At 39.8% G+C, this 23,176-nt stretch overlaps 5 protein-coding genes across 8 annotated transcripts; 2 read left to right on the top strand and 3 right to left on the bottom strand.

The window, feature by feature from the left end:
- The first annotated feature begins 247 nt into the window (after positions 1-247).
- LOC108112576 (protein singed wings 2) lies at positions 248-5,178 on the top strand. The gene is made up of 5 exons (XM_017222597.2): positions 248-569; positions 2,935-3,138; positions 3,244-3,727; positions 3,785-3,964; positions 4,030-5,178. The coding sequence occupies exons 1-5, from the start codon at positions 496-498 to the stop codon at positions 4,576-4,578; spliced, it is 1,491 nt and encodes a 496-aa protein (XP_017078086.1). The 5' UTR covers positions 248-495; the 3' UTR covers positions 4,579-5,178.
- Positions 4,616-16,282, bottom strand: LOC108112574. 3 transcript variants are annotated; one of them, XM_017222593.1, is made up of 7 exons: positions 16,248-16,282; positions 8,147-8,381; positions 7,848-8,081; positions 7,698-7,792; positions 6,118-7,633; positions 5,825-6,057; positions 4,616-5,764 (listed from the first exon to the last, which is right to left on the bottom strand). In XM_017222593.1, the coding sequence occupies exons 1-7, from the start codon at positions 16,265-16,267 to the stop codon at positions 5,596-5,598; spliced, it is 2,502 nt and encodes an 833-aa protein (XP_017078082.1). In that variant the 5' UTR covers positions 16,268-16,282; the 3' UTR covers positions 4,616-5,595. The 3 variants fall into 3 exon arrangements, with proteins under 3 accessions (XP_017078082.1, XP_017078083.1, XP_017078081.1); XM_017222594.1 differs by lacking the exon at positions 16,248-16,282 and adding an exon at positions 12,145-12,257; XM_017222592.1 differs by lacking the exon at positions 16,248-16,282 and adding an exon at positions 8,721-8,889.
- Positions 9,541-10,177, bottom strand: LOC108112580. Its single transcript, XM_017222600.1, has 3 exons — positions 10,091-10,177; positions 9,910-10,034; positions 9,541-9,852 (listed from the first exon to the last, which is right to left on the bottom strand). Exons 1-3 carry the CDS (start codon positions 10,109-10,111, stop codon positions 9,630-9,632), a joined length of 369 nt encoding a protein of 122 aa, XP_017078089.1. The 5' UTR covers positions 10,112-10,177; the 3' UTR covers positions 9,541-9,629.
- LOC108112578 lies at positions 10,358-12,249 on the bottom strand. Its single transcript, XM_017222599.1, has 4 exons — positions 12,145-12,249; positions 10,924-11,019; positions 10,743-10,864; positions 10,358-10,689 (listed from the first exon to the last, which is right to left on the bottom strand). Exons 2-4 carry the CDS (start codon positions 10,942-10,944, stop codon positions 10,446-10,448), a joined length of 387 nt encoding a protein of 128 aa, XP_017078088.1. The 5' UTR covers positions 10,945-11,019; positions 12,145-12,249; the 3' UTR covers positions 10,358-10,445.
- On the top strand, positions 12,417-23,136 carry LOC108112575 (semaphorin-1A). 2 transcript variants are annotated; one of them, XM_017222595.1, is made up of 7 exons: positions 12,417-12,499; positions 17,163-17,696; positions 18,024-18,117; positions 19,340-20,022; positions 20,103-21,113; positions 21,177-21,369; positions 21,432-23,136. In XM_017222595.1, the coding sequence occupies exons 2-7, from the start codon at positions 17,540-17,542 to the stop codon at positions 21,628-21,630; spliced, it is 2,337 nt and encodes a 778-aa protein (XP_017078084.1). In that variant the 5' UTR covers positions 12,417-12,499; positions 17,163-17,539; the 3' UTR covers positions 21,631-23,136. The 2 variants fall into 2 exon arrangements, with proteins under 2 accessions (XP_017078084.1, XP_017078085.1); XM_017222596.1 differs by lacking the exon at positions 12,417-12,499 and adding an exon at positions 13,540-13,787.
- The last annotated feature ends 40 nt before the right edge of the window (positions 23,137-23,176 follow it).

Consider the following 23,176-nt stretch of genomic DNA (forward strand, 5'->3'; position numbering starts at 1 on the left):
ACCCTGACACTGATCGTAAATCACCCCCACACCCTTTCACCCAATGCCTGGCGAATTCAACAGCTGCTTTAACCGAAACGAGCCCCCAAATAATATATATAGAGAGAGCCATTGATAAGTCAATATCGCTCTCGCTGTCAGCTGTTTTGCCGCTGGAGATCTCGGGCGTCAAAAAAAATAATGCCCGCGAAGCGGCAGAAGAAGAAAAGGCAAAAGCGCCAGCGTTTTGCGTTCGCGCCGCATTTGAACTTCAAACGCGAGAAAAGTAGCACAGTGCGGAACGATACGCGGATGCGTGGCGATTAAACGGCGTATCGCGTAGAAGAACCATTTTTCAATATGTATTTAGCATAGGGCAAATCGATGGCAAAGCTGAAACAATTCGATCCAAATTGGCCTACCTACTAATGCCGATCGCGACAATGGAATATTCTGAATGAAAACAGCGGCACTCGGATAAACATTCTTAAAATAAATATTTAAAAATACAATAATATGATCATGGCAGGAAAAGTGTTTCGAGAATGGGCGCCGAAGAGTGTTTTGCTATTTTCCATGCTCTTAATAAGGTAAAAACACAAGTTGACCATGCGGCGTATGAGTAATTTAATGTAATAGAAGCAATGTGTCCCTGTTATCAGATGTTTACAGCACTAGCTGACTTATTAATAAACATACTAAATCCTATTCTGGGCCAGGCCATATGCGGGTTATAGTCCATGGTAAACCATTTATAAGGCCCATGCAAAGTGACTTATCACCAGACCAAATCAAACCGAACTGATTGGGTTTTATGGTTAATATAAAGACTAGACAAACCAAAAAGTAAACTGTCGTACATAATAGTATAATACTCTATAACTAAAGTTGGTTTCGCTATCATTGTTTGCAGTTTTTACACAAGATATGACAGTTTTATTATAGTTTCTCTGAACAACAAGTTTAATATCCCCTAAGCCTATAAGACAATTAGGGCAATCAAGTTCTAAGGTAGCACCAACTTCCTCAACATTCAAAACAGAGGCGAAACGAAAAAACGCAAAGTTTTCATTCCGTCTTTATCTATTGCCCCAAGCTGTGGGCTCTACCCATAAGAAATCAAAGCCATGAGTTCCGAAAGGGAATCTTATTTAAAAATTCTTATCACACAACGAAAAGTTATAAAAAGGTTTGGTTTATCAAAATGATATATAACACCAAATTGCTCTTAGATCTGGGTCGATTGTCCATTTATTATTTACTCTTTTTGCCCATATACCTTCTTGTCATCATTTTGATCTCATTTATTTTTTTGTTGCCAGCTATCTAACAATCTCAATGAGAATCAAAAGCCAATTGACAGCCCCTGTCGTGACGAATTCATAAGTAGATTTATTTAGATTTATTGTCATTGGGGAAATTGATAAACTTGTTTATAGTAGCAAATAAATACTGGAAGAACTAAGTGACGGTATATGAAGAGGATTTCATTTTGTTGATAATTACTGTCAAGCTCTAAAAATTAGGAAATTAAAGTGGCAAATAAATCCTTTAAAGTTTTCCGTCTATCGTAGAAAAAAAATGAATTTCTTGCACAACCGATTTGATTGTCTAAATGAAATAGCATGCCAATTGTTCCCATGAACAAAAGTCAACTGAAAAACGTCTTGAGGCATGCTTTTCAATTACAATTTGACATCACTTGTCCGCATAGGCAAACACGTATACGCCATGTTGACCACTTGGTAAACATTTTAAGTGAAATTTCGTGGGATCGAAAATAATAAATTTGGTTTTCAGAAAATATTTAAATACAAGTCTGGGCGACTGGTTTTGTGTACCGTCTGAATTTGCCAATGTTAATCAATGTTAATTGACAGACCAAGTCCCTCAGAGAAAGAGTGTCGTTTCTGTCAGCTAGGATTTGGCTTTATAAAGATCATGAGCTGAATACCAACCGAAAATTTAAATATTTATCGTTCCCAAAATGCTACCACTTCAGATCAAACAAAGCTGCTACCGAACTGCCATTATTAGGGGATTTTAAAGTAAATATTTTCGGTGTTATTATATACATATCACTCTGTGTATTGTTGAATTTAACGCCTTGAACGCAAGTTGTTAATTGTCAGTTAGACCCACTTAGTACCCTTAGAAAAACCCGCTCGTGTATATTAAGAGATGATGTATGTATTTTCCCTGCGTATTTTTGGCATCATCTTCGTGTTTATACAAAGATAAACCCGTTGATGTACGAGTATAGCTGGAAATTTGTTTCGGTTATAAGCCAATAGATTACTCAAAGTTTCCACTGACCTACCTCTACTTTTGGTAATACAATCAATTGGAAAAAGGTTACTTATATTGCAAAAACGTGTGTTCGAAATTATTCCGGACTCTGGATTCTGTCACCCTGCGATATAGCACCTCGAGATGTGCTAAATGAGCATCATGTGATATACTTCGGTTCTCCGTCTGCTAATATAACCGCCATATAAGCAGAGCAAACAAGATTTCCATACTACGCAGATATACTATTCTCAGTTGAGCTACCGTTCAGATTAGGTATATATATATTTGCTTAAGTCGGTTGGCTAGAAGCAGTTTGCAGCGCCTAAAACCGATCTTTTTGTCTATTTTTAAAGTTAGAAAAAATAGAAAATTATTTCCCAACCCTTCACAAGTAATATGAGAAGTAATCTGAAGCAACCAAATTTCCGGGTTCTGTGGAGCCAGAAAAGAGAAAAAAGACTAAATTTAATAGTCAGTATCTGTTTCTGAATCCGTATCTGTGTTTTCCCCGAGCAATTAAGAATTACCTGGCGTTTGCTTATCAAGTTGGCCCTAAACGAGACTCGCACTGCGGCCAAATTATCACCAATTTGAGGGCTGTCTGGGCCAAAAATAACATCATGAGATAGATATTTATTTACTTACAAATTATCTGTTACTTAGACTGAGCCATGCCACGGATGACAGCCATGAGACGAGCACATCACTGGCCACCATTACCACGAAAATCATTCCGTTGCCCGATTTTGGGCGCAGCTGTCTGGATTGGTCATCTGCCCCCGAGGCAGCGGCCGGAAACTGCTCGAGGCTAACTCGGAATGGTACTCTAAAGTGCTATGGTGGGATGAACAACCTGGCAGCTTTGAAGTAAGTATTGGTATTTCTTTCTTGTTTTTATACAAATCTCTCAAGTAGAGAGGGAAAGAAATATAGAACTCGATTTCGCAATGTTAAATTTATCTCCACGCACAGCCTGTCAGGAAAATTAAACAGAGTTCAGCCTGCTGTGGAAATGCTTCTCTGCGGCTGGCCAAAAGATGGTTTTAATCATCTAAGAGACCTTCAAAGGCTGCCCCGTCTACGATCTCTGACCATTGAATACAGTGGCTTCACCGAGTTTAAGTTCGACTTTCCCGAGATGTCGGAGCTTCATACCATCAACATTTCTTGGACGAATCTCTCGTACATCTCAACCCGAACTTTTAAGCGAGTGCATCCCCTCAAGATTCTAGATCTACGATGGAATCAACTGATTCAATTGGATGGACCTTTGTTGCTACCCCGTAACTTCGAGCAACTATACCTGGCGGGAAATCCATGGAATTGTACACGGAACTTCAAGTGGATGCTGCTCCAGCCGGAAAAAGGGAAATTGGTGGTTGATCGGGATGAGCTAATCTGTATGGATAGAAAGTATAAGGAGCGCCAGATGCTAATGGTCATGCACTATAAATTGGCACGTATTATCCTAAGCACCCTGGAAAAACTTATTTAACTGACTTTCCATCTTTAGGAACTAAGGAAGCAATGTCAATCCCACGAGGATTTGAAGAACTGCACTTGCCTGATGCATCATATCTTGCCCAAGACTCACATTCCCCTCTATACAGTGAACTGTTCCCACTTGCAGTTCCATCGACTGCCTTCCTTTTTGCCAGATAACACCACTACTCTAGTCATCAACGATAATATGGTAAGAAATTTAACTGAAATGGGATTTTAGTTTTAGTTAATTTATACTATTTAATTTCATACCAGATCAGTGACATTAATCCGCTGCGAGACAATCCCCACTACCGCCACGTCGTGGACATGCAGCTGGAGAACAATCAAGTGTCAAACGTGGACAACCTGGAGGACACTTACTGGCTGCAGAACTTTCGCCTGCTCAATCTGCGTGGCAACAATCTCCGGAAGCTGCACGTCTACGCCTTTGACAATGCCCTCGATGACAATGAGAATGCCAATCTGTTACTGCTCAGCCGGAATCCCTGGCATTGCACTTGTAAATTTGGCAGCAGAATGCGAGAGTTGTTGACCAAGTACAAGGATATCGTGCGGGATGCCTGGAATGTGAGCTGCACATACCGTCTGGACGATGACCAACTGCTGGCCAAAGTGCTGACCCTAAGTCGGCAGGAGATGTGTAATTTAAGTGTGGAGGGTGACACTCAGATCCATCCCATCGATTGGCTAAATGGAGTTCTGGCCAGTCTCATTCTTCTCATCCTGGGCAAGCTTGCCTATGATTACTACTATTACAAGTATTACGGTCGAGTTCCTTGGATTGTGATGAAAATGCCTTAGTCTTAGGCTTAAGTTAAGAGAGTTCAACTCGAAAGTATTTCTCAAACACAGACAACGGTTTGTCGGTTTATTCTTGAAAATCTACAAAAACAATACCGGTCTTTGTATCATATATATGAATATTTATATATAAATAATGTTGTTAGGTATTTATGTATGTATATTTAAGCTAAGTCAACGCAAAACTCTCAAAATAGTAGTTCATTTCCACACTATTGCACTGCTAATATGTTTCATATGGTTAAAAACATTCGTTCTCACGTTCCTTCACATTCGACGGTTATTTAGCATTTGACCTGCATTTAAATTGGCACAAAGCGCTTAATATTTGATAATGAGAAACAGTTAAGATAAGTTTATGCTTGCATATGGACAGAATGGAATCTGTGTGGAGTTTAAGTTAGTTACAAATAATTCCATCTAAACGAATCTAATTTTGTATTCTATTTACAATTAAAACTCTTTTCTTTGGCTTTCGAAATCAGTGCAAAATGTCGCATCTCTTCGGTCTAAGCAAATGCAAATGAATTAAAATAATTTTATAGGTTACAAGCTTATAAATTAAACAACAGTGCTGGACATTGTAAACAAAGCGTAAAACATTTTTTGTACTTTACATCAATCAAGTGAAAGATAAAACAAGGCAAAATAATTCGCTGGCTGAAAGCGATGCATCTAAAATCTTTTAGTTTCCTAAGCGAGTCTATCGTAATGGTGGTTAAAAAGCTCGGCAATGTCTCTTGTAAATTGTTTGTATAAAAAGTCAAAGTAAAATTTAGATCGTTTAAAATTGAGTTCCCTTGGTTTGTGTTGTATATGATATGGAAACATTATCCTAACCAGTATCAAAGACTCGCAGAGGAATCAGCCAGAGATCGCAAAGTAAATAACGGCGGATGGCATAAAGTTGGCTATTTTCCGGGGACCAGACTATCTGGCTTGCCGGTTAACATTTTCTGTTTTTGGCTAAGCATGCGAGTATTCAATATGTTTATAATATACGATCCACTGTACAGCCTAGAACAGCATGTAGGAATGATCACGTTCCAGTCGCGACTTGGCTCGCATTTGTATATTCCCAATGGGATCCGATGGCGGTGGTATTCCATTGATCTGATGGGTAGGCTCCTTGTAGAAGAACTCAGTCCTTCCGTTCTTGTGGCCATAGTAAACGGAGTCGTGGGATCTTTAAATAGTTGAAAATAAATCAAACTCTTTAGGGAAAACTTATATTAAAAGATCTTACCTTAAGATTAAATCTGTAAGATGATGGCCACTGGAATGTATAGAGTGCATGCTCTCTACGATATTAAGCTCTAAGGGATTCCAAGGCCCATTACGCTGAAGGACATCCCACTTGGAGTCGACGCACATGAAGCTATAGTTACTGCTATCCCGATTGTCACCCTCAACATTTACGTTAAGAGTCTGATTCAGTTGAGATTCCATGTGCGGGAACTTGGCCACGCAGATATCGAACTGAATTAAAGAAAAAACTTTTAGCTAAATTTATAGATGAAATTCTAACCAACCACTTACCATCTTCTGCACCACTTGTTGCTGCTGACAAGTACCCTGCTCCATGAGCAACAGCAAGGTCATATTTTGCTGACCACATATATAGAGTTCAGTCCTCTGCAAGCCATCTGGTTGAATGGGACCCGGAGGCTGAACAGGAGCAGAGGGCATAACAGCCAAAGCATCCACTGCATCCTCGCACTTCAGGGAACTGCGCCGTGGGAAAACTTTACTACTTGTTAACGGTGTTTGTATTTCGATGGGCGTAGCTTCGCTTAGGGCCAGAACCGATAGTTTTGCCATTAGTGGTGTCAATGGTACTCCTCCAGTTCCACTGCGACCGGATGCACGCTCTCCAAACGTAGGTTCTCCTGCTGATTTCAATGGCAACGTCATGGAACGCTTATCTAGCGGCGTTTTAGCTGCGGAAATGTTGAGATTCCGATCTGCGGAGGATGCCTCCGCCGCCTGCTGTCTCATGTGTTCATCAAGCTTTTGGATCTCAGCGTTGAACTCCTGGAATTCGGCAACCAGAGCGGCGAGCTCAGCATCCTGGTGTGCCTGCTCGCTAGCAGCACCCCACAGTTTGCGATACTGATCCAGAAACTGTTGAAACAAGCTCCGCGAAATCTGCTGGCCGTTGGTGTTAAATACCGGATAGGTGGGATCGCTGATGGTTCGAGAAGTAACCTTCTCGTCGTCCTCTATAAAATCCGGTGAACCGGAAGAGGCATCGGTACTACCACTTCCATTTCGATTCACATCTGTTTTGAATCCATGTGTGAAATTGTTTAGTTTCTTGGAAATGGCACGAAGGGCATCCTGCAGATCGGCAGAAGATTTACGCCTTGTCAGTTGCTTGTTTGGATTGCTAATAAAGTTTTGGAAGAATTTCTCCACATCCAATTTCAAAGAATTTCGTCGCGAGTGTGTCTTCCCATTGGAATTGTGGACATCCTCCTCTTTGCCCTCATCTTCGGGATTTGCGCAAATGGACATTACATTGGCCACCGGCAGGACCTTATTCTCGGTCATGGGAGTGTTGCAAACGCTGGTACGTCCAATAAATTGTGGATAGGAGTCGGTTTCATCAAAGTTGATTGATGCGATGCCAGACTCCGGGAGCTCCTTGCTCTGCATGCTCTTTATACGCAACGGCAGGTGGGTGGGTCTCATAGATTTAGGCCTAGCTGGTGGCAATTCCATTGCTCCTGTCTGCTCCGGTGCATGCTCCTCTTCGGGAATATGGGTAAAGATTAACGATTTATCCCGCTTTATCTTCCGCTTCGCATACTGAAATGGCACGCCGCTCTGGGAGAGCTGTGCTGTGCTCATCTGCAGGTTTTGGGCACGCTGTGCCTCGCCAACTAACTGACGGTATTGCATTTGCTCCAGGTAAACCACCAGCATCTGGACGCCATGCGGTATGTGGAACTCTTGTTCATTGGTCACTGGTTCGGCCGCTGTGCGGATGTGGAGAGGATCTGTGAGTACCAAATGCTTCGTCACCATATCGCTCAACTGAGAGGCCACCACTCTGCAAATTGTAATAAAAACGTAGTTAATAACTATTCTGTTAACTTTAAGTAGAGCCAACTAACTTGTTGTGGTACAGAATGGCTCCTCCAAGGATTCCCTTTGTCTGCTGGCAGCTCTGCAGCGTTTGGATGGCCTCCAAGAAGATGTGACTAGCGGTCTAGATACAAATCATGGTTAATTCAGTCTCCATGTTTATAAATACAGTCACTTACCTTCGGCATTCGTAATCTGGGCACATTCTGAAATGTATTTCCGTTGCGCTGCAGCATCGGCAGATATGTTTCAAAGATGTGGTACAGCTTCTCGCTGAGATTCCGGCGATTTAGGACACCGTACTGAGCATACAGGGTCTGCACATCTCGGTGGAAAAATTTGAGCAGGGAACTCAGCAAATCGGCGCGATGTTCCAACAGTTGATCTCCAATATTCCGATCAGTGCCAATAGCCTGAATAGCAGAATTCCAAAATTTTTTATTAAGGTTATAAAGTGAGCTGCATGTTATTTCCTTACCAGTATAAAACGTCCAAATTCTTTAAGCACGAACTTTCCATTCTGCAGGGACAGGATGCGTGGATTAAAGAAGCAATCCTTGAGGAAGTACGAGGTGCCCATAAGTTGTCCACACAGAGCCACCTTCTGAGAGTCGGACACCCAGCTTGGATGGAAGTAGAGTACAGCCGATATGGGATCATCCGCCTCGTCTATCAGACACTCTGTGTCGTAGACAAACACTATCATCGTCTCCCTGTAAATGAGTTTTAGGTAAGCGAATTTAGTAAACAAATCCAAATGAGAATAAAGCCATAAACCCTTTCAAAAGGAAGCATCTGTTTTAGAACAATTAGTTCCTAATTTGAGTGCTAATATACTTGTGTTTACTCTTTTCCCTTGTACAGATGAGCGGAATTTCGAAATCTGTTAAAGCAATAATAGATCTAGTGCTCGAACAAAACCTGTATGCACGAAAGCACTTAAACAACGCAATTCGTTCTGAACTTTTTAGTTTTAATTTCACAGTTCAGTGAATTTCTTTGATCAAGTAAGGTTTAGAAATAAAACGTAGTACGAAGATCAATAGAGGAACCTTTCAGTCAGGATCACTGGTTGGTCCTTCTGCACTTTCTGCCATCGCTTATGTCTGGATTTACGCCAATCCCGAAACATTGCCTTTGATATACGGGAGCTTCCAAGTCTAACGCTGCATCGTTGTCTCTTATCAAAAATTTAACAACCACCGATTTTGATAAGTCAACAAGCCAATACCGCAGCACAATGCCAACTGTCTGAGTCTGATGTGGCCCAGCTGCCTGATACGACCAACTGTGATACGAGAGCGTGATCAGAATTCCGCTCACGCTCAGGTAAACCAACAGCAGGTGAGAAGTGAGGTGAAAGCTTTTCGAGGTCTTTCTATCACTGCGGTTGAGCGGGCGTACGATTGCTATTCTCTCATATAATGTATGAATCGAACTGGTGGCCACTTCAATGCTGGTGGCCACTGGTGGCCACTTCAATGCCGAAGGTATCGATTCCAGTTTCAGAGGGTAACGAAGTCGACAGAGAACTTGATCATGACTTTTGCTGTGTACTACAGTTTGAGAGGCTTTGTGAGAACACTTAAAAACTATGTTAAGCTAAAATTTAAAACTGTGTAATTCGTTTTATACACCAAATTTATTAAGAATTTTACAAATTAAATACTTTTGAATCGGCATGTTATATATGGATATGGCCTTTATATAATATTAAAAATCTTAACCATTTGACCGATAAAAGTATTCTTAATAGCTTTTTGGCTCGACACTTTCAAGGTGCACAACTAGATCTGAGAACAATTTAAATAATAACACCCCAAAACGAGTATAAAACTTGATCCAAAAATAACAAACAAGACGCTGTTTAATATTGAATGTGGCACAACGTCTCTTGCATTTAATAATTTCACTTTGTATTCTTTGATTTCACAGTTTTATTTAAAAGTTTTTATACTTTTTTATCCAGCTGCAGTTTTTAAGGCAGCGGGTGGAAGCTGTTGAACCTGGTTATGGATTTCAGATAGGCTATACTTAGCCACATAGCCGTTGGGTCCGGCCTCATAGGTAACCAGAAGGTACTTTGATCCTGGGAACGGTTGTCCATAGCTACCCTTAACTTGAAGCTGCTCTGGAGCAATTTGCTCAACGGTCTCCTCCCTGCCAGTCCCATCTACATCGATCCTAGGATATGGAAGTCAGTTTTTTATGCTCACTGATTAGTTTTTCTTTGAATTTTACCTCAGGTAATAACTATTATCGGATGGAACTAACAGAACGCCATTGTCGTTTATAGACGGCACTAGCCCTGTAAGTGAATTTGGGGGTGCCGAAATCACTAGACTCACAGATAGAATCAATAGCACCTATAGCCAATATATATTATTAAATTGAAGTGTAAAATCTCTAGAGAGGAACTTACTGAGCTAAACAATATAGCCATGATGATCTTTTGGTTGTCGTTTAGCGACTGAAATTGTTAAATACCATGGAGCAGCTAGCAAACAGAAAACAAAGCACTAACTCGATACAGGTCTTAAACTGGAATCGATAATTAGCATCATTAAAAGTCAGTCTTTGATGGTGTTGCAGGTATACTATGCTATGCTTAAAGAGTTTTAGTTGTGTGTTTTAAATAAAAGTTATTAACTTTTCTTTTTATGATTTCATTACATTTAATAAGTAGAAAATATATTATGGTTGTGCAAAACTTATTTGTTATTCTGACACTCTTAGTATGTTTTATCTTAGTGTATTAAGGCACTCTTGACTCAATCTTAACCAGCTGCGGTTTTTAGGGCACTGGGGCTAAGGAATAGCGGGGTTTCAGGCGGGGGCGTTGGCGGACCCTTGCCAAAGCTGTATTTGGCAACATAACCATTTGGACCAGCTTCGTAGGTGAGGATAAGATTGGCACCCTGATCCTCAAAAGGCTGATTGATCACTCCATTGACTTGCAGATGACCGGCTTCATCCTGTTTCACGGATTCCTGGCGAATAGTGCCAGCCGGATGTTCAATTCTACAGGAGCAAAATGTAACTAACTTATTGATTTTTAAAAGAATACCAACTACCTGAGAAAGTATTCTTGGTTGAGGGGTTCCAATTGGAAGCCATTAGTTCGGATTTGTGGAACGATAGTTGGAGAAGTTTGAGGGGCCGCATGGGCCAATGTTACGATGAGAATCGCCAAGAGCTAAATTATTAACACCTTAATTATTGTTTGATTAGATTTTGCAAATATCCGCAACTCACCGTGCACAAAATGTGAAACATGATGACCTGTCTATGGTTGAATAAATACTATCTGAGCCTCCGACCGCTTGGCCATTTTTGAACCCAAAACGAAGGCTGGTATAATTAAGTAGCAAACAAGTTTTGATTTTGACGATGAAGATACAAAAAAATCACACTTCTGCTTCACGGGAAACACTTCGATCCACCTACTACTTCAACTTGAATTTTACAAATGCTAGCAAAATTCCCATCCTATATGGGCAATTGAGTGTGGAAGACAATAAAATCGACACATTTCGAGAAAACCAGTTAGTAGCCTTCGCAGTGACAATTAACTTGGTTCAAATGATTTACATCATGCTCACTGCATTACAGCCAAAAAAACAAATAGTCATGATGGTTTTGCGATTTAATTAAAATTAAACACCTGGCCCTTCAACATTTCTATGGGGAGTTCCCAAGAAAATTTTTAACCGTTGCTACGTGAGGTTTGACCGGCAAAAATGACTAATTTAATGTCTGACTAATAGGTTCTTGACCTTTAGAACTCCTATAACTTAATGTTTATTTTAAATTGATAATTGTTTTTTGTTGTTAATTCAGTTCTTTACATCTAAAAATAATTCATCTAATACTAAAATTTGTATTGTTCTTAAAGTTAAAGTCATGTAAACCTTTAACTTATCTTTTTAAACTTTTTTCGTTGATAAAATGCTCTTAAAAAATTTTTAAAAATAATTTTCCTTTTGACAAAATAATTTTTATTTTTAATTTATATTTTTTTAAAGCACTAATCTATCACCAAAATATAAAAATTCTATAATTGCTTAATAAGAAGACGGCTTTATAGATTAAATTATAGAATACCGTTTTTAGGGGATTCCCAAAGAATTTCGCATCATCTTACTTTAAAATTTTGGGAATCACTCTCGCAAAAGCTTATAATTAAAATTTCATTTTACCGGTTTTAAAATTCTTTGAACTTTGACATTTTATCAATTTCACCGTTCGAAATCGATACTTATCTCGTGCTGCTTCCTCTTCCCACTTTCTATGTATGTGAATGCAAATTGAGATGAACAAGGGGGAGGTGGGTGGCTGCGGGGGCGGAGGCTGCAGCTCAAAACAAACACAAAAATACCACCACATACACAGCGCGCCGCCCACATACACACATTCACATACACCCGCATTGATGTTTTTTGCACTGACTTTTAAAACGTTATCAATTGCACTTACTTTGTCGCCATGATGTATTGCACTTTAAACCTCTCTTTGTCAGATGAATGCTGCACTCTATTTCTGTTTCATTTTATTCATATTAGATTTTATTTTCTGTTTTTCTTTCAAGAGAAACGAACGGTTCTGCCATACCGTAATGGCACTAAAAAACACCACACATTATTAGTGCGGCTTATTAAAGGTATTCTTTAATACTAGCTCCCGATGTGGTATATTTTTGTGGCATCTTTCAAGAGGCGCGGCATGGTCACTTTAAAAATGGCCGTCGATCAGTGAAGTTGTATACACTTTTTTCGTGTTCCGTGTTTTTCGCTTAATTTGATCGTTTATTTAAATGTTTTTATGAATTTTGGTGAGTTTTAAAGTTGATACAAACTTAGCTGTGAACGAATATATAGTTTGAAAAGGATTCGTGTTAAGTTCAAGTGACTAAAACAATGTTTTACAAAGACAACCCCCGCATAGCGTCTCTGGCCTCCAGGCAACAACAACACACCCAAAGAGACGCACTGGAAGCATAAAAAGCAACAAACAGGTTTTCATTGTGTACAGACGTGTGTTACTTCCCTCTCGCTCTCGCCCTCTTTAATTTATGCGCATGCAGCAGCAACAACTACAACAACATTAACAAACCAACATAAGAAACAAGTAATACAAGAAAATAAATCATCGTGTGCTAGTGTGTGTGCGTGTGTATGTTGGCTGTAAACAGCAGCCAAAGTGGTAAAGTAAACGAGTCGAAAGAGAAGCGGATAATAAGTGGAAAAGAAGCTGAAGCTAAAAAAGAGTTAGCCAGCTTAGAAGTGACGCGTAGCTACAGGTGAATATATCGGACTTGTTTTTCATGCGCTAGGCGGTGGTCTGATGTTCGAGGCAACAGTAAAACGGGTTTGATGCCCAAAAGAAAAAGAATCCAATCGATTAGCAGTCTAATCAATTTACCACTGAGCTGTAACGGTTAACACCAAATGGAAGTTGCATTTACATACCTATGTATGTACAAATATATGTTCGTATTCCAGCGCGTGTTCCCAATTTTCAAAAGTGCGTTTTCCCATTCAAGTGGCCAAACTGGAACGCGTCCCACTTAACCCCACTGCGGTGCAAGCTGTCCAAATTAACCCTAGTAAACAACTCCCACATTTGTGAGTGCTCTATGTGTTTTGTGAATGAAAAACTTACAAAAAAAAACTGAAAAACTTGTCGCGCCATAATAACGCCTATCCAAAAGAGATTCAGCTGAATCATCTAAATATAGTAAACTGGTTCATCTACACATGATTCACCAAACATCGGAAGTCCGGTGATAATTCCGTCCTACGGACCATGCCTTTTCTGATTATTTTTTATTGTTCTTCGAAAAGTGGAAATTATGAAAAACAGAACAGATCGTTGAACTGCAGCTGATAGGCGGTACAAAAAAGAAAACAGCCTCTTTGGAACTGATTGTAATTCATAAAATAAAAATTATGCATAATGTCAATTATTTCTGAGCAAAGTGCAATCTCGATTTAATCTGGCAGCCAGTCAGGCTCCAAAAGGCAACAGCCACTACACGCCACTCGAATCCACCTGTTGCCACTTGGTGCTGCTTAATGAAAACGCCCACGGACACAAACGAGTTATACAGTGTTGCTTCTGTAAGTCTAACACAAAACCTTATGACATCTCTATTGGATTTTATAAAGAACTAGCAGGACACAGAAATCTATAGATTGAAACGATATGATGTCCACTTAACTATTCCTACTTCTTATTGCATCCTAAAAATTCTAAAATTTTTACCCTAAATAACGTGGGTTATACTGTAAACTAAGGTTCACCTTCCCTTGGAAAGTATTCCAAAGTTGTTTTCCCATGTCCTTATAATACACCTTAATCATAAAGCGTTTACTATATGGTGTAAACTAAAATAATTGGTATATCATCAATTTGTAGCAAGTTAATTTGAGCAGGGAAATTTCGTTTTTATGATTGTCATTTGGCAAATGATCAATGTCCAGAAAAATTACTTTTATATGGCCCGGATATAAGACCAATATGAACTATAAAATTACTTAAATCACTTTCAATTGTTGCTCCTTTTTTAATGGTAACTTCATTTATTGATAAATACTCGAAATCATCTCAACAAGGTTCCACTGTTTTTCATGGGATTTCTACCGTGGGCAGTTGTTTGTAAACGGTGTATAACTAATAACTAGACGCTAAAATCAATTTTGTATTGATCACGTCTGTTGTAAGGAACACTGCCAGTTTTTAGTTGTTTGTTCTTTCACTCGAAACCAAAAAAAGAAACGTATCTCGATTTAACACGTTCTTGTCGGGCTTCCCACACGCAGGCCCAAAACAGAGATGAGGTAAAAAGGGTACGACAACAAGTGTCAAACGTGACATACTTTTCACCTTTATCTTGATGAGGCTGTTATCTCGCAACTCTAAAAACCCATGCTTATCAACAGCCGCCGGGAGATAGATGGGTGTACCACCCAACGCTATTTAAAAAATAGTGGCACACATTCGTAACTTGATCTCAAAGTTTAGCTCATTAATTTAACGCCAGACGGTCAGTTTTTTCGGGCTGAAATAATTGTATCTGTATTTTTATGGGCTGCCAGAAGCGGAACGGACTTCCTGGCATTGAACCCGAGTGTGTGGCTTGTGAAATATGAGAATGCCACTAAAAAAATGAAAACTTATGAAAACACTGGTTCCAAGTATTGCTAACCTCGATAAGAAAATACCCTCAAAGTTCCATGCTATTATGTTTAAATGTTGCGAAGTACAGAAAATTATATTTTTCAATATATATATATATATTCTTTTCTATATCTACTTGGTAGTGAAGACAAGAGGTGGCTTAGGTTTAAATTATTGTATTTATTTTTTTAATTTTCTGACTTTAAAGTAAATTTCTCGATGTCTAAGACCTTTCTAAGCGATCCGAAACGAGCACAAAGTTCCTTAGATCTAGGGCAGCAGAAAAAGGTGTTAATTACCTGTCTTTATACCTAGATGACTGATTATTTCTGTAAGAGGTTCCACTAGCCACAACATAAATGTAGTACCCAATGTTGCGGTCAGTACCATTCGCTGATTTCCCCGCTTACTAAGCCGCAAAACAGAGTGATAAATTGTGCCGTTCAAGAGGGTATTCAAATGTAATTTATAATATTTATTATGCACTTTTATGGCATTTCTCATACGTGTTCTTAAGGCCAACCCCCATAATTTGAGGGCATTAAAGCGGCCAAGAGATGGGCCACAGGTCACTTGACCTGTGACTTAAAAAAACTCTGGTGGCTGAGCCGTGAAAAAACCTTCGCTTAGGAAAATGAAAGACGAAAAGCGATGCGATACGATATGATGGGATACCCACCACCACGAATCATCTGAATTCATTGAGCGAAACACAACAAGTAGTTGCCACCGACCTTCAATTGGCCAATAAAGCAATTTATCGGAGATCCCAGCCAAACCGATCCGTCAGTAGGTAAAAGTTGTCCATGTGTAACCCACCGACTTTTTGGGTGCGTGAGAAACTATAACATTCGAGTGGTCGTCTTGAGAAAAAAAACCAACTGAAAACCTGAAAACCCGCATGGAAATTACGTGTGTGTGTGAATGAGGAAAACACACCTATGTTCGTAGGTCCGGTGTTCGCCGCGGGGAAAATCAAAAAAAGAAAGAAGTCAGTTATAGACCTTCAGCGGCACGTCCTGAAAATCGTAGCTCAACGCTGATTAGGAGGGAAATTGGCGGAAAATACCGCACGTGATTCCCAACAAAAGCAGGAAAACCAGGCTGTCGGCATGACTCATGCTCGGAAAAACATGACATGTCAGACAGGACTCGGAATATTTGATTGGATTGGGTCTATACAGTCAGGCCTCGTTTGCAGAAAAATGTCAAAATTGTTCTTCTTTTGCTTATCAAAATTAACTTAAATGAAAAAAAATGCAACTAAAAAATCTTTTTTCAATGCTTAAAATTCTTTCTCAGTGAATTCTTAATGATTTTTTTGTTTTTGCCGATTTATGGTAATTTCCAGTATTCTCATAACTTAAAATAATATTGAGTTTAATTTCCTTTGGACTTACCATTTCATGATTTTGCCCATGGGTCATACAAATATTTCAAACCAAAGGAAATATATTAAAAATTTGATAAATAAATTACTCACCGACTTCGTTTGCTTAAGATGAGGGAATTTAGAAAATAACCCATGCTATTCATCTGAAAAGGTATGTTAGGCTAAAGGAAGAAATTGTTTTAAAACTAAAGTTAGTTAATTTAAAAATTCAAGGGAGTTCAATGTTCGCGATGGAGAAGTTAAGTATCCGTAAAGATTAGATGATAAACACTTTTACCCCAGATCTACAGAACATTCTATTTAGGGAGGTTTTGCTGTAACAGCGCGACAGAACGGGAGAGGAAGAAAGAGAGAGAGGGAGGATAGTAGTAGTAGTAGTAGTAGTAGTAGTAAGTGCTGCTCAAACCGCCGAGAGCAGTTGCTCTCAAAGCGTGGGCGGTTGTTTTACGTTGTTTGCTTTTCGCATTTCATGCTCATTTCGATGTTCAGTGCTCATTGAGTCTAGCCCATGTTCGGTTCGCGGTCCGCTGCTTAAACTCAAACGAAATTCAAAACAAAAAACACACACAACCGGAGCCGGAAAGCAACTGGCGAAAAGAAAGTGTGCAGAATTCACAAGTAGCCATTATATAAGTGGATTTAATTATCTGATTCGGTAATAAAAGCAAATGAAAGACAAAGGGGAAACCAAGTGATAAACAAACAAATTTATAACAGTTATAACAAATTTTGATGCGTTTCAAATAAAACATGACTTCTGTCGTCTACGTGCCTTTTGGCTAACTTACATATTGCTGAGTTTGATTAGTGCAAAAGTTAACTGATTATGCGCTCGAAAAAAGATATTACCAGTCGCCGCGGTCCACTAAAAAATTCTAATAATTTTCTAACAACACACTTTTTTGACCGTCTTCCATTGCAGGTTTAGCGTTTTCCTTTTTGCCACCAGCTAATTGCATTAAAATAAAACCAACAAGTGTATTCACTAGGTGTCTCAATTATTGTGTCGTTGTCTCTGACACTTGAATACTTATAGCCAGATGCTGAAGCAGCAACAGCGACAATAACACCCAGTAATCAGCACAACTATCGGCGACAATGGCAGACATTGGACATCAGAATGCGAGGCGTCAGTGATTAAAACCAGTCGGAGAGGCCAGCCAGCCAGTCAACCAGCCCCATTGGCACCACCAGCAAAAAAAACAAATCAGTCCAAGATCCCAAGCACCCCGCACGCTGCTGAATCATCAGAACTCGGAGGAGTGGAGTACTTAGTTTCCCCAGCTACGAGACAGCAAAATGAGCTCGAAGAGCAGACCTTCATCGGCGGCGATGCTAATAAGTGGGTCTTATAGAGGCAGCGTGAATGCGATATCTATAAGCCTGTTGATCACCTATGCCGGTCTGACGATCGTGGCAGGTTGGATGCCCGACGTGCGACCCGATTTGCAAACGAGTATGTACCAATCCCTCTTTCAAGCCTCTCCTCTATCTAACTATTTGTTTATTTGTGTCATTTGTTTGGTTTTTGCCTCTGTTTTGCTGCTTTATGCTCGTATTGTTGCTGGTTTATCAATGACAAGCTAAGCTCTGTGGAAGCTCTGATTTTCCAAGCTGCTTATCAGGCGGAATTTTCGCAATGCCAGCAACAAATAAGCATTTCCTCTGCAGCAAGTTAAACAGAAAATATGCTTTAAACAAAATACCATGAAATCTTAAAAAAACACAAGTTATATAACCAAAAACAGTCAATAACATTTGGTTTTTATTCTTTTATTTGCAGAACAAGATAAAGTCTTGGCCCATTTTATTGGCAACTCAACGGACTATTTTAAGATTTTGGACCACAACGATGAATATGTTCTAGTGGGTGCCAAGTAAGTGAATTTCTTTTATATTTACGATCTTTGATCTTTGATTTCTGGCAAACAATAAAAAAAAAGTTCCCGCTACGGCTACCTGTGCGCAAATAAACTTGGCACGAACACCTTTAAATATTTATAAAAACACAATAACCCAGCGTTCGATTCGCGGAATAATTAACGCGCCATTTGTATTACTCTCCTGCCTTATTGGTTGTTGTTTGGCTAGATATTCGATTTTCATTAGTGGCAAGTGCAAATGTAGCATTTCTCATTCCATTTCCGGGAAGTCGGAGTGATTTGGCATTGACCAGATACAGAGGTCTGGACTGAGAGTGCCAGTTGTTAGGGTTCAATCGTATAATTATATGCTCCATGAGTAACGTCAATAAGTCAGGAACAGCATTTATATCACGTTGTTTTCAATACTTTCTGATATTTTCCTATAAAATGCATCATTGTTTCGATAAGACGTCTTGTATATAATTTTATTTTAATAAATATCCAATGATTTTATTCACATACAATGTGAGAACCTAGCAAATTACCATTTGACTGACTAATGGTCAGTTATCGGCGATCTGAAATGGACCGACAAATGGAAACCAGCTTTCAATCTATCATATTTTTCCTGCGCCCCAGACTTGCTGGTGCCATAAACATCATAGCAACAAATTAGCAGCAACAATAATTAGCCACTTAAAACACAAAATTATACAATTGTATACAAGTTCTAATTATTTGCACAAAGGCAACCTTGGGATATGATTGTCGGCGGGTCGTACAAACAGCTGCGGTCACAATAATAGCAATAAGGTCTTGAAAAAGCTCTAATCAACAAAAAGAGTAAAGATAAAATAAAACACACATTTTACGGTTATGAAAAACATCTTGTTTATTAATTGTAAAACTTGTTTATAACTCGTAATGTTTACTTTAAGTGTTTCTCGCCACCTTGGCTCTAAGTATATATTTGCCTACATTTACAACCAGTTTGTACACGTTTTAAAAGTTCATTCGTTGATATATAAAACTATATTTTGAACCGATACTGTAGATTCAGGCAAACATTTGTGTGTTCCTGGCACAAAGCTCTCGACTCACGTCTTCTTTTTTGTCGTTTATTTTTGGTCACCGTACTTGGCTGGCTTCCATTCGACATTCTGGGCAGGCACACGCCATCGGCAAATTAATTCTCGCATTTGTTAATTCAATTGTTCTCTATCTCGATTTGCAGGGACGTCATCTACAATGTGAGCCTAAATGGCCTGAAGGAGATTTCGCGTCTGGAGTGGCGCAGCACGGATGCGGACCGGGAGCTGTGCGCCCTGAAGGGAAAGCTCGAGTGGGATTGTCATAACTACCTTCGTGTGTTCGCACTGCGATCCAATGGCGAAGTTCTACTCTGTGGCACCAATTCGTATAAGCCCCGCTGTCGTCATTATACGCCGGTGGAAGTGTCATCTGAGGAGGCCAACTCAGCTGGACACGCCCACGCTATGCGATATGAAGTCAGCCGAGATGTGGAGGCACAGGGCTTGTGCCCCTACAGTCCCGCCCATAACAGCACTTATGCCTTTGCCGATGGGCAGTTGTACAGCGCCACCGTGGCGGACTTTTCGGGCGGGGATCCTCTCATCTATAGGGAGAATCTGCGCACAGAACAGTATGATCTCAAGCAACTAAATCAGCCAGACTTTGTCGGCGCCATCGAGAGGAAGGGCTACGTTCTGTTTTTCTTCCGTGAGCTTTCCATGGAGTTTATGAACTTCGGCAAGGCCGTCTATTCGCGCGTTGCTAGGGTTTGTAAAAACGACCGTGGCGGACCCTATAACCACGGCAAGAGCTGGACCTCCTTTCTTAAGACCCGCCTGAACTGCTCGGTGCCCGGCGAATTTCCCTTCTACTTCGACGAAATTCGTAAGTTGATTTAAGAATGAACCTTAAGTATATTAAAAATATAAACCTAATAAACCTAAATTCTTACTTTCTCTTTACAGAGGCCATTAGTCCGGTTGTGGAGAGTGGATCAAAGTCACTTGTCTATGCAGTTTTTACCACCTCTGCGAATGCCATTTCCGGATCCGCAGTTTGTGCCTTTGATGTGGACGATATACTGGCCGCCTTTGATGGAGAATTCAAATCCCAGAAGGATTCACAGTCCCATTGGCTACCAGTGGAGCGTGAACAGGTGCCAAAGCCACGACCGGGTCAGTGCGTAGATGACTCAAGAACACTGACTAGCATTGCGGTCAATTTCATAAAGCATCATCCGTTGATGGAGGGTGCTGTGCCTGCTGTGCACGGACGCCCACTGCTTACAAAGGTTAATCTGCACCATCGGCTTACTGCCATTGCAGTACATCCGCAGGTTAAGTCGCTCAGCGGCGCCTACTATGATGTTATCTATAGTGGCACCGATGACGGCAAGGTGACTAAGTTCATCAATATACTGACCACGCATCCAAACTCAACAGTGGAGCATTTGAAGACGGTGGTTATTTCGGAGATGCAGGTCTTGCCACTTGGAACACCAGTTAAGGAGTTGGTCATCTCCACTTCAAAGAACTCTTTGGTGGTTGTTAGTGACGGCAGCTTAGTTAGCGTACCTTTGCACCATTGCACCCATATTGTTGACTGCGTGGGCTGCTTAAGCCTCCAGGATCCCATTTGCGCTTGGGATTTGCAAACTCACGAGTGCAAAAACCTAGCTACTAGCCAACATAAGTTCGGAACAAAGACCTATCTACAGAGCCTGAACACAGTCAGGAAAGCTGCTGCGCTGCTGTGTCCGCACATCCCGCGTGATGGACCAGGTGTTGAAACAGTGAACTTTGTTACCATGGCTCCACCGCCGACAGAGGAACAGAAACTTCTGTACTCCAATGTGGGTGCCTCACAGGCCAATCAGCCTAGCTTGGAACAACAGCCAACTGGTGGCGATGACTTTGGGCTTAACAAGATTACACTTACATCTATGGATCCAGACGATATTATGCCTAATTTAAACGGTTAGTAGTTTTACTTATCATTTAATAAATATCGTTGTTTTAATTAACACTTTCGTCTACCAGATCCCCAGAAATCCACAGCTAGCGTGGATGAAATCATGCATGCTTCAGCTCCCAGCTACATGGTAATTACAATTCTTGCTTTTGGTACCTTCCTGGTGGGTGGTATTGCTGGAGTGTTCTGTGTTAAGGCAAAGAGTCGCCTGATGGAGGCCCAAATGGATGACAGTCACCGCAATCACTTCGGGAAGCCAATGTAAGTTGATCTTTTACACTATTTATATAAATAAAACTAAGCTAATAAAATGATCTCATTAGACAATTTAAACATCAAAACACTGGAAAGGATATTAATCTGTTGATGGGCTCTAATGCATACACAACCACACAGAAAACACCGAACCTGGATCTAGAAAAAGATCGCAGTCATGAGTGCAAAAACTCCACGGAACATTTGGAAAAAGAGTTGCCTTGTAAGACGTCAACGCTGACGAAAGTTAAACGAACTTACATCTAGTGAGCTTGCAACGGCAGCCAATTGCAAAATTAGTCGAATTTCTATACTCTAAAACATATTTTCGTTGTTTATGTTGCTGATAGTTATAGTAACCCCCCACCCATCCCGCGATTATAGTAGACGACGGTGTCGGATGCGTTTGAAACGCGTCTGAAGATTAGGACGCAGAATCTGTTGCATCTTTTTTTACTTAGCATGTATTTAATGTAATTTAATTTGATGTATAACTAAAATAAGTTAAGTTTAGTTTGTTTGGCAAAATTTAGTTAAATTTATTGACAACATAGTGTACGGGTTGCCTTAGCCTTCGGCTAAATGAAGCATTCCGCATTCCCTTGACGTCGACCTTTGCTGTCCAAAATAGGAGTGTCAGCTCTTGGCCAAGCAGCCCGTATTTGTCGCCCCTTATGAGTACTCTAAATGTATAATTTTTAAGTGCAAATATTAGTGCTGTACAAATGTATTCACATATCATACATACCGAAATCGAACCTGATCAAAACCCGAGCAGTTCGAGGCCGAAATCCCAACCCCACAGCCCCAATTATTTTCTCGAAATTCAATCGAATATCCAACAAGTATTTTGTTAGACTGAATTAATCATTTTTCTATATGAGTTTGTTTGTGGAGAACTAACAGAATACGACATAGACTTTAAAGCTCTATGCTTAGTGGCTAACAAAAGCGTAAAATTGTATCTAACATAAGCTCAATAAGGAATTGAACATAGAATGTAATTAAGAGTACGAACTAGGCTAAGGAACGAAAAAAACTTCTATGAGGCTGTTTGATATGAACTGACACCGCAGCTCCCACATCATCAAGATGAAAACACGCACAACAAAACGGAACTAAATTTAAATCTGCATCAACAGCAAGCCTTATAAACAGTAAACAAAATTCGTGTCGAATCTAGGCCTTAATATATATTTGTAAGCTTTGCATGAAAAATAATGAGCTTAGCAATGAAAATAATTCAGCATTTTAATATTTTTATGTTTACATTTAAGCTGTTGTCCGTCCCACTGAAGAATTTGCATGATACAATGTACAATGGCAATCTTATTTTAAAACGTGTAAAATGCAATTTTCATCGTAATTAATATATTTTTATACGCATGTCTACGCCTAATGTCTAAACATAAGTATAAGAAATCCTCGAAAACAGAAAAACCCCGAAAAAAAGCTACACATAAAATATTTTTAAATCTTACAAAAAAAGTAACATACAGATAAAATTCTCATATTGTGATAGATTTTATTGAAATTTTATAAAGATGAAATGATATGCCTTTTGGTTGAAAAACAATGATATATATGACGAGAGAGTCTGATTGCATACATAATAATATTGTGTAGGAAAGGGTCTTCCGCTTGGAGGATCATAAACCAGAGAACCCATTGTGGTGTTTAGTTTTTATTACTGTGTATGTCTTGTACTGTGTATATTGTTGTATACATCCGATAAGCAATTCGAAAATCTAATAAAGTCGTAATTTTTTCATATGTGCGAGTGCATTTTAAGTTGGTTTTAAGAAGGAAAGAT

This window comes from Drosophila eugracilis, unplaced genomic scaffold, assembly GCF_018153835.1.
Source record: "Drosophila eugracilis isolate 14026-0451.02 unplaced genomic scaffold, ASM1815383v1 contig_90, whole genome shotgun sequence".
Classification (NCBI taxonomy): Eukaryota; Metazoa; Arthropoda; class Insecta; order Diptera; family Drosophilidae; genus Drosophila; species Drosophila eugracilis.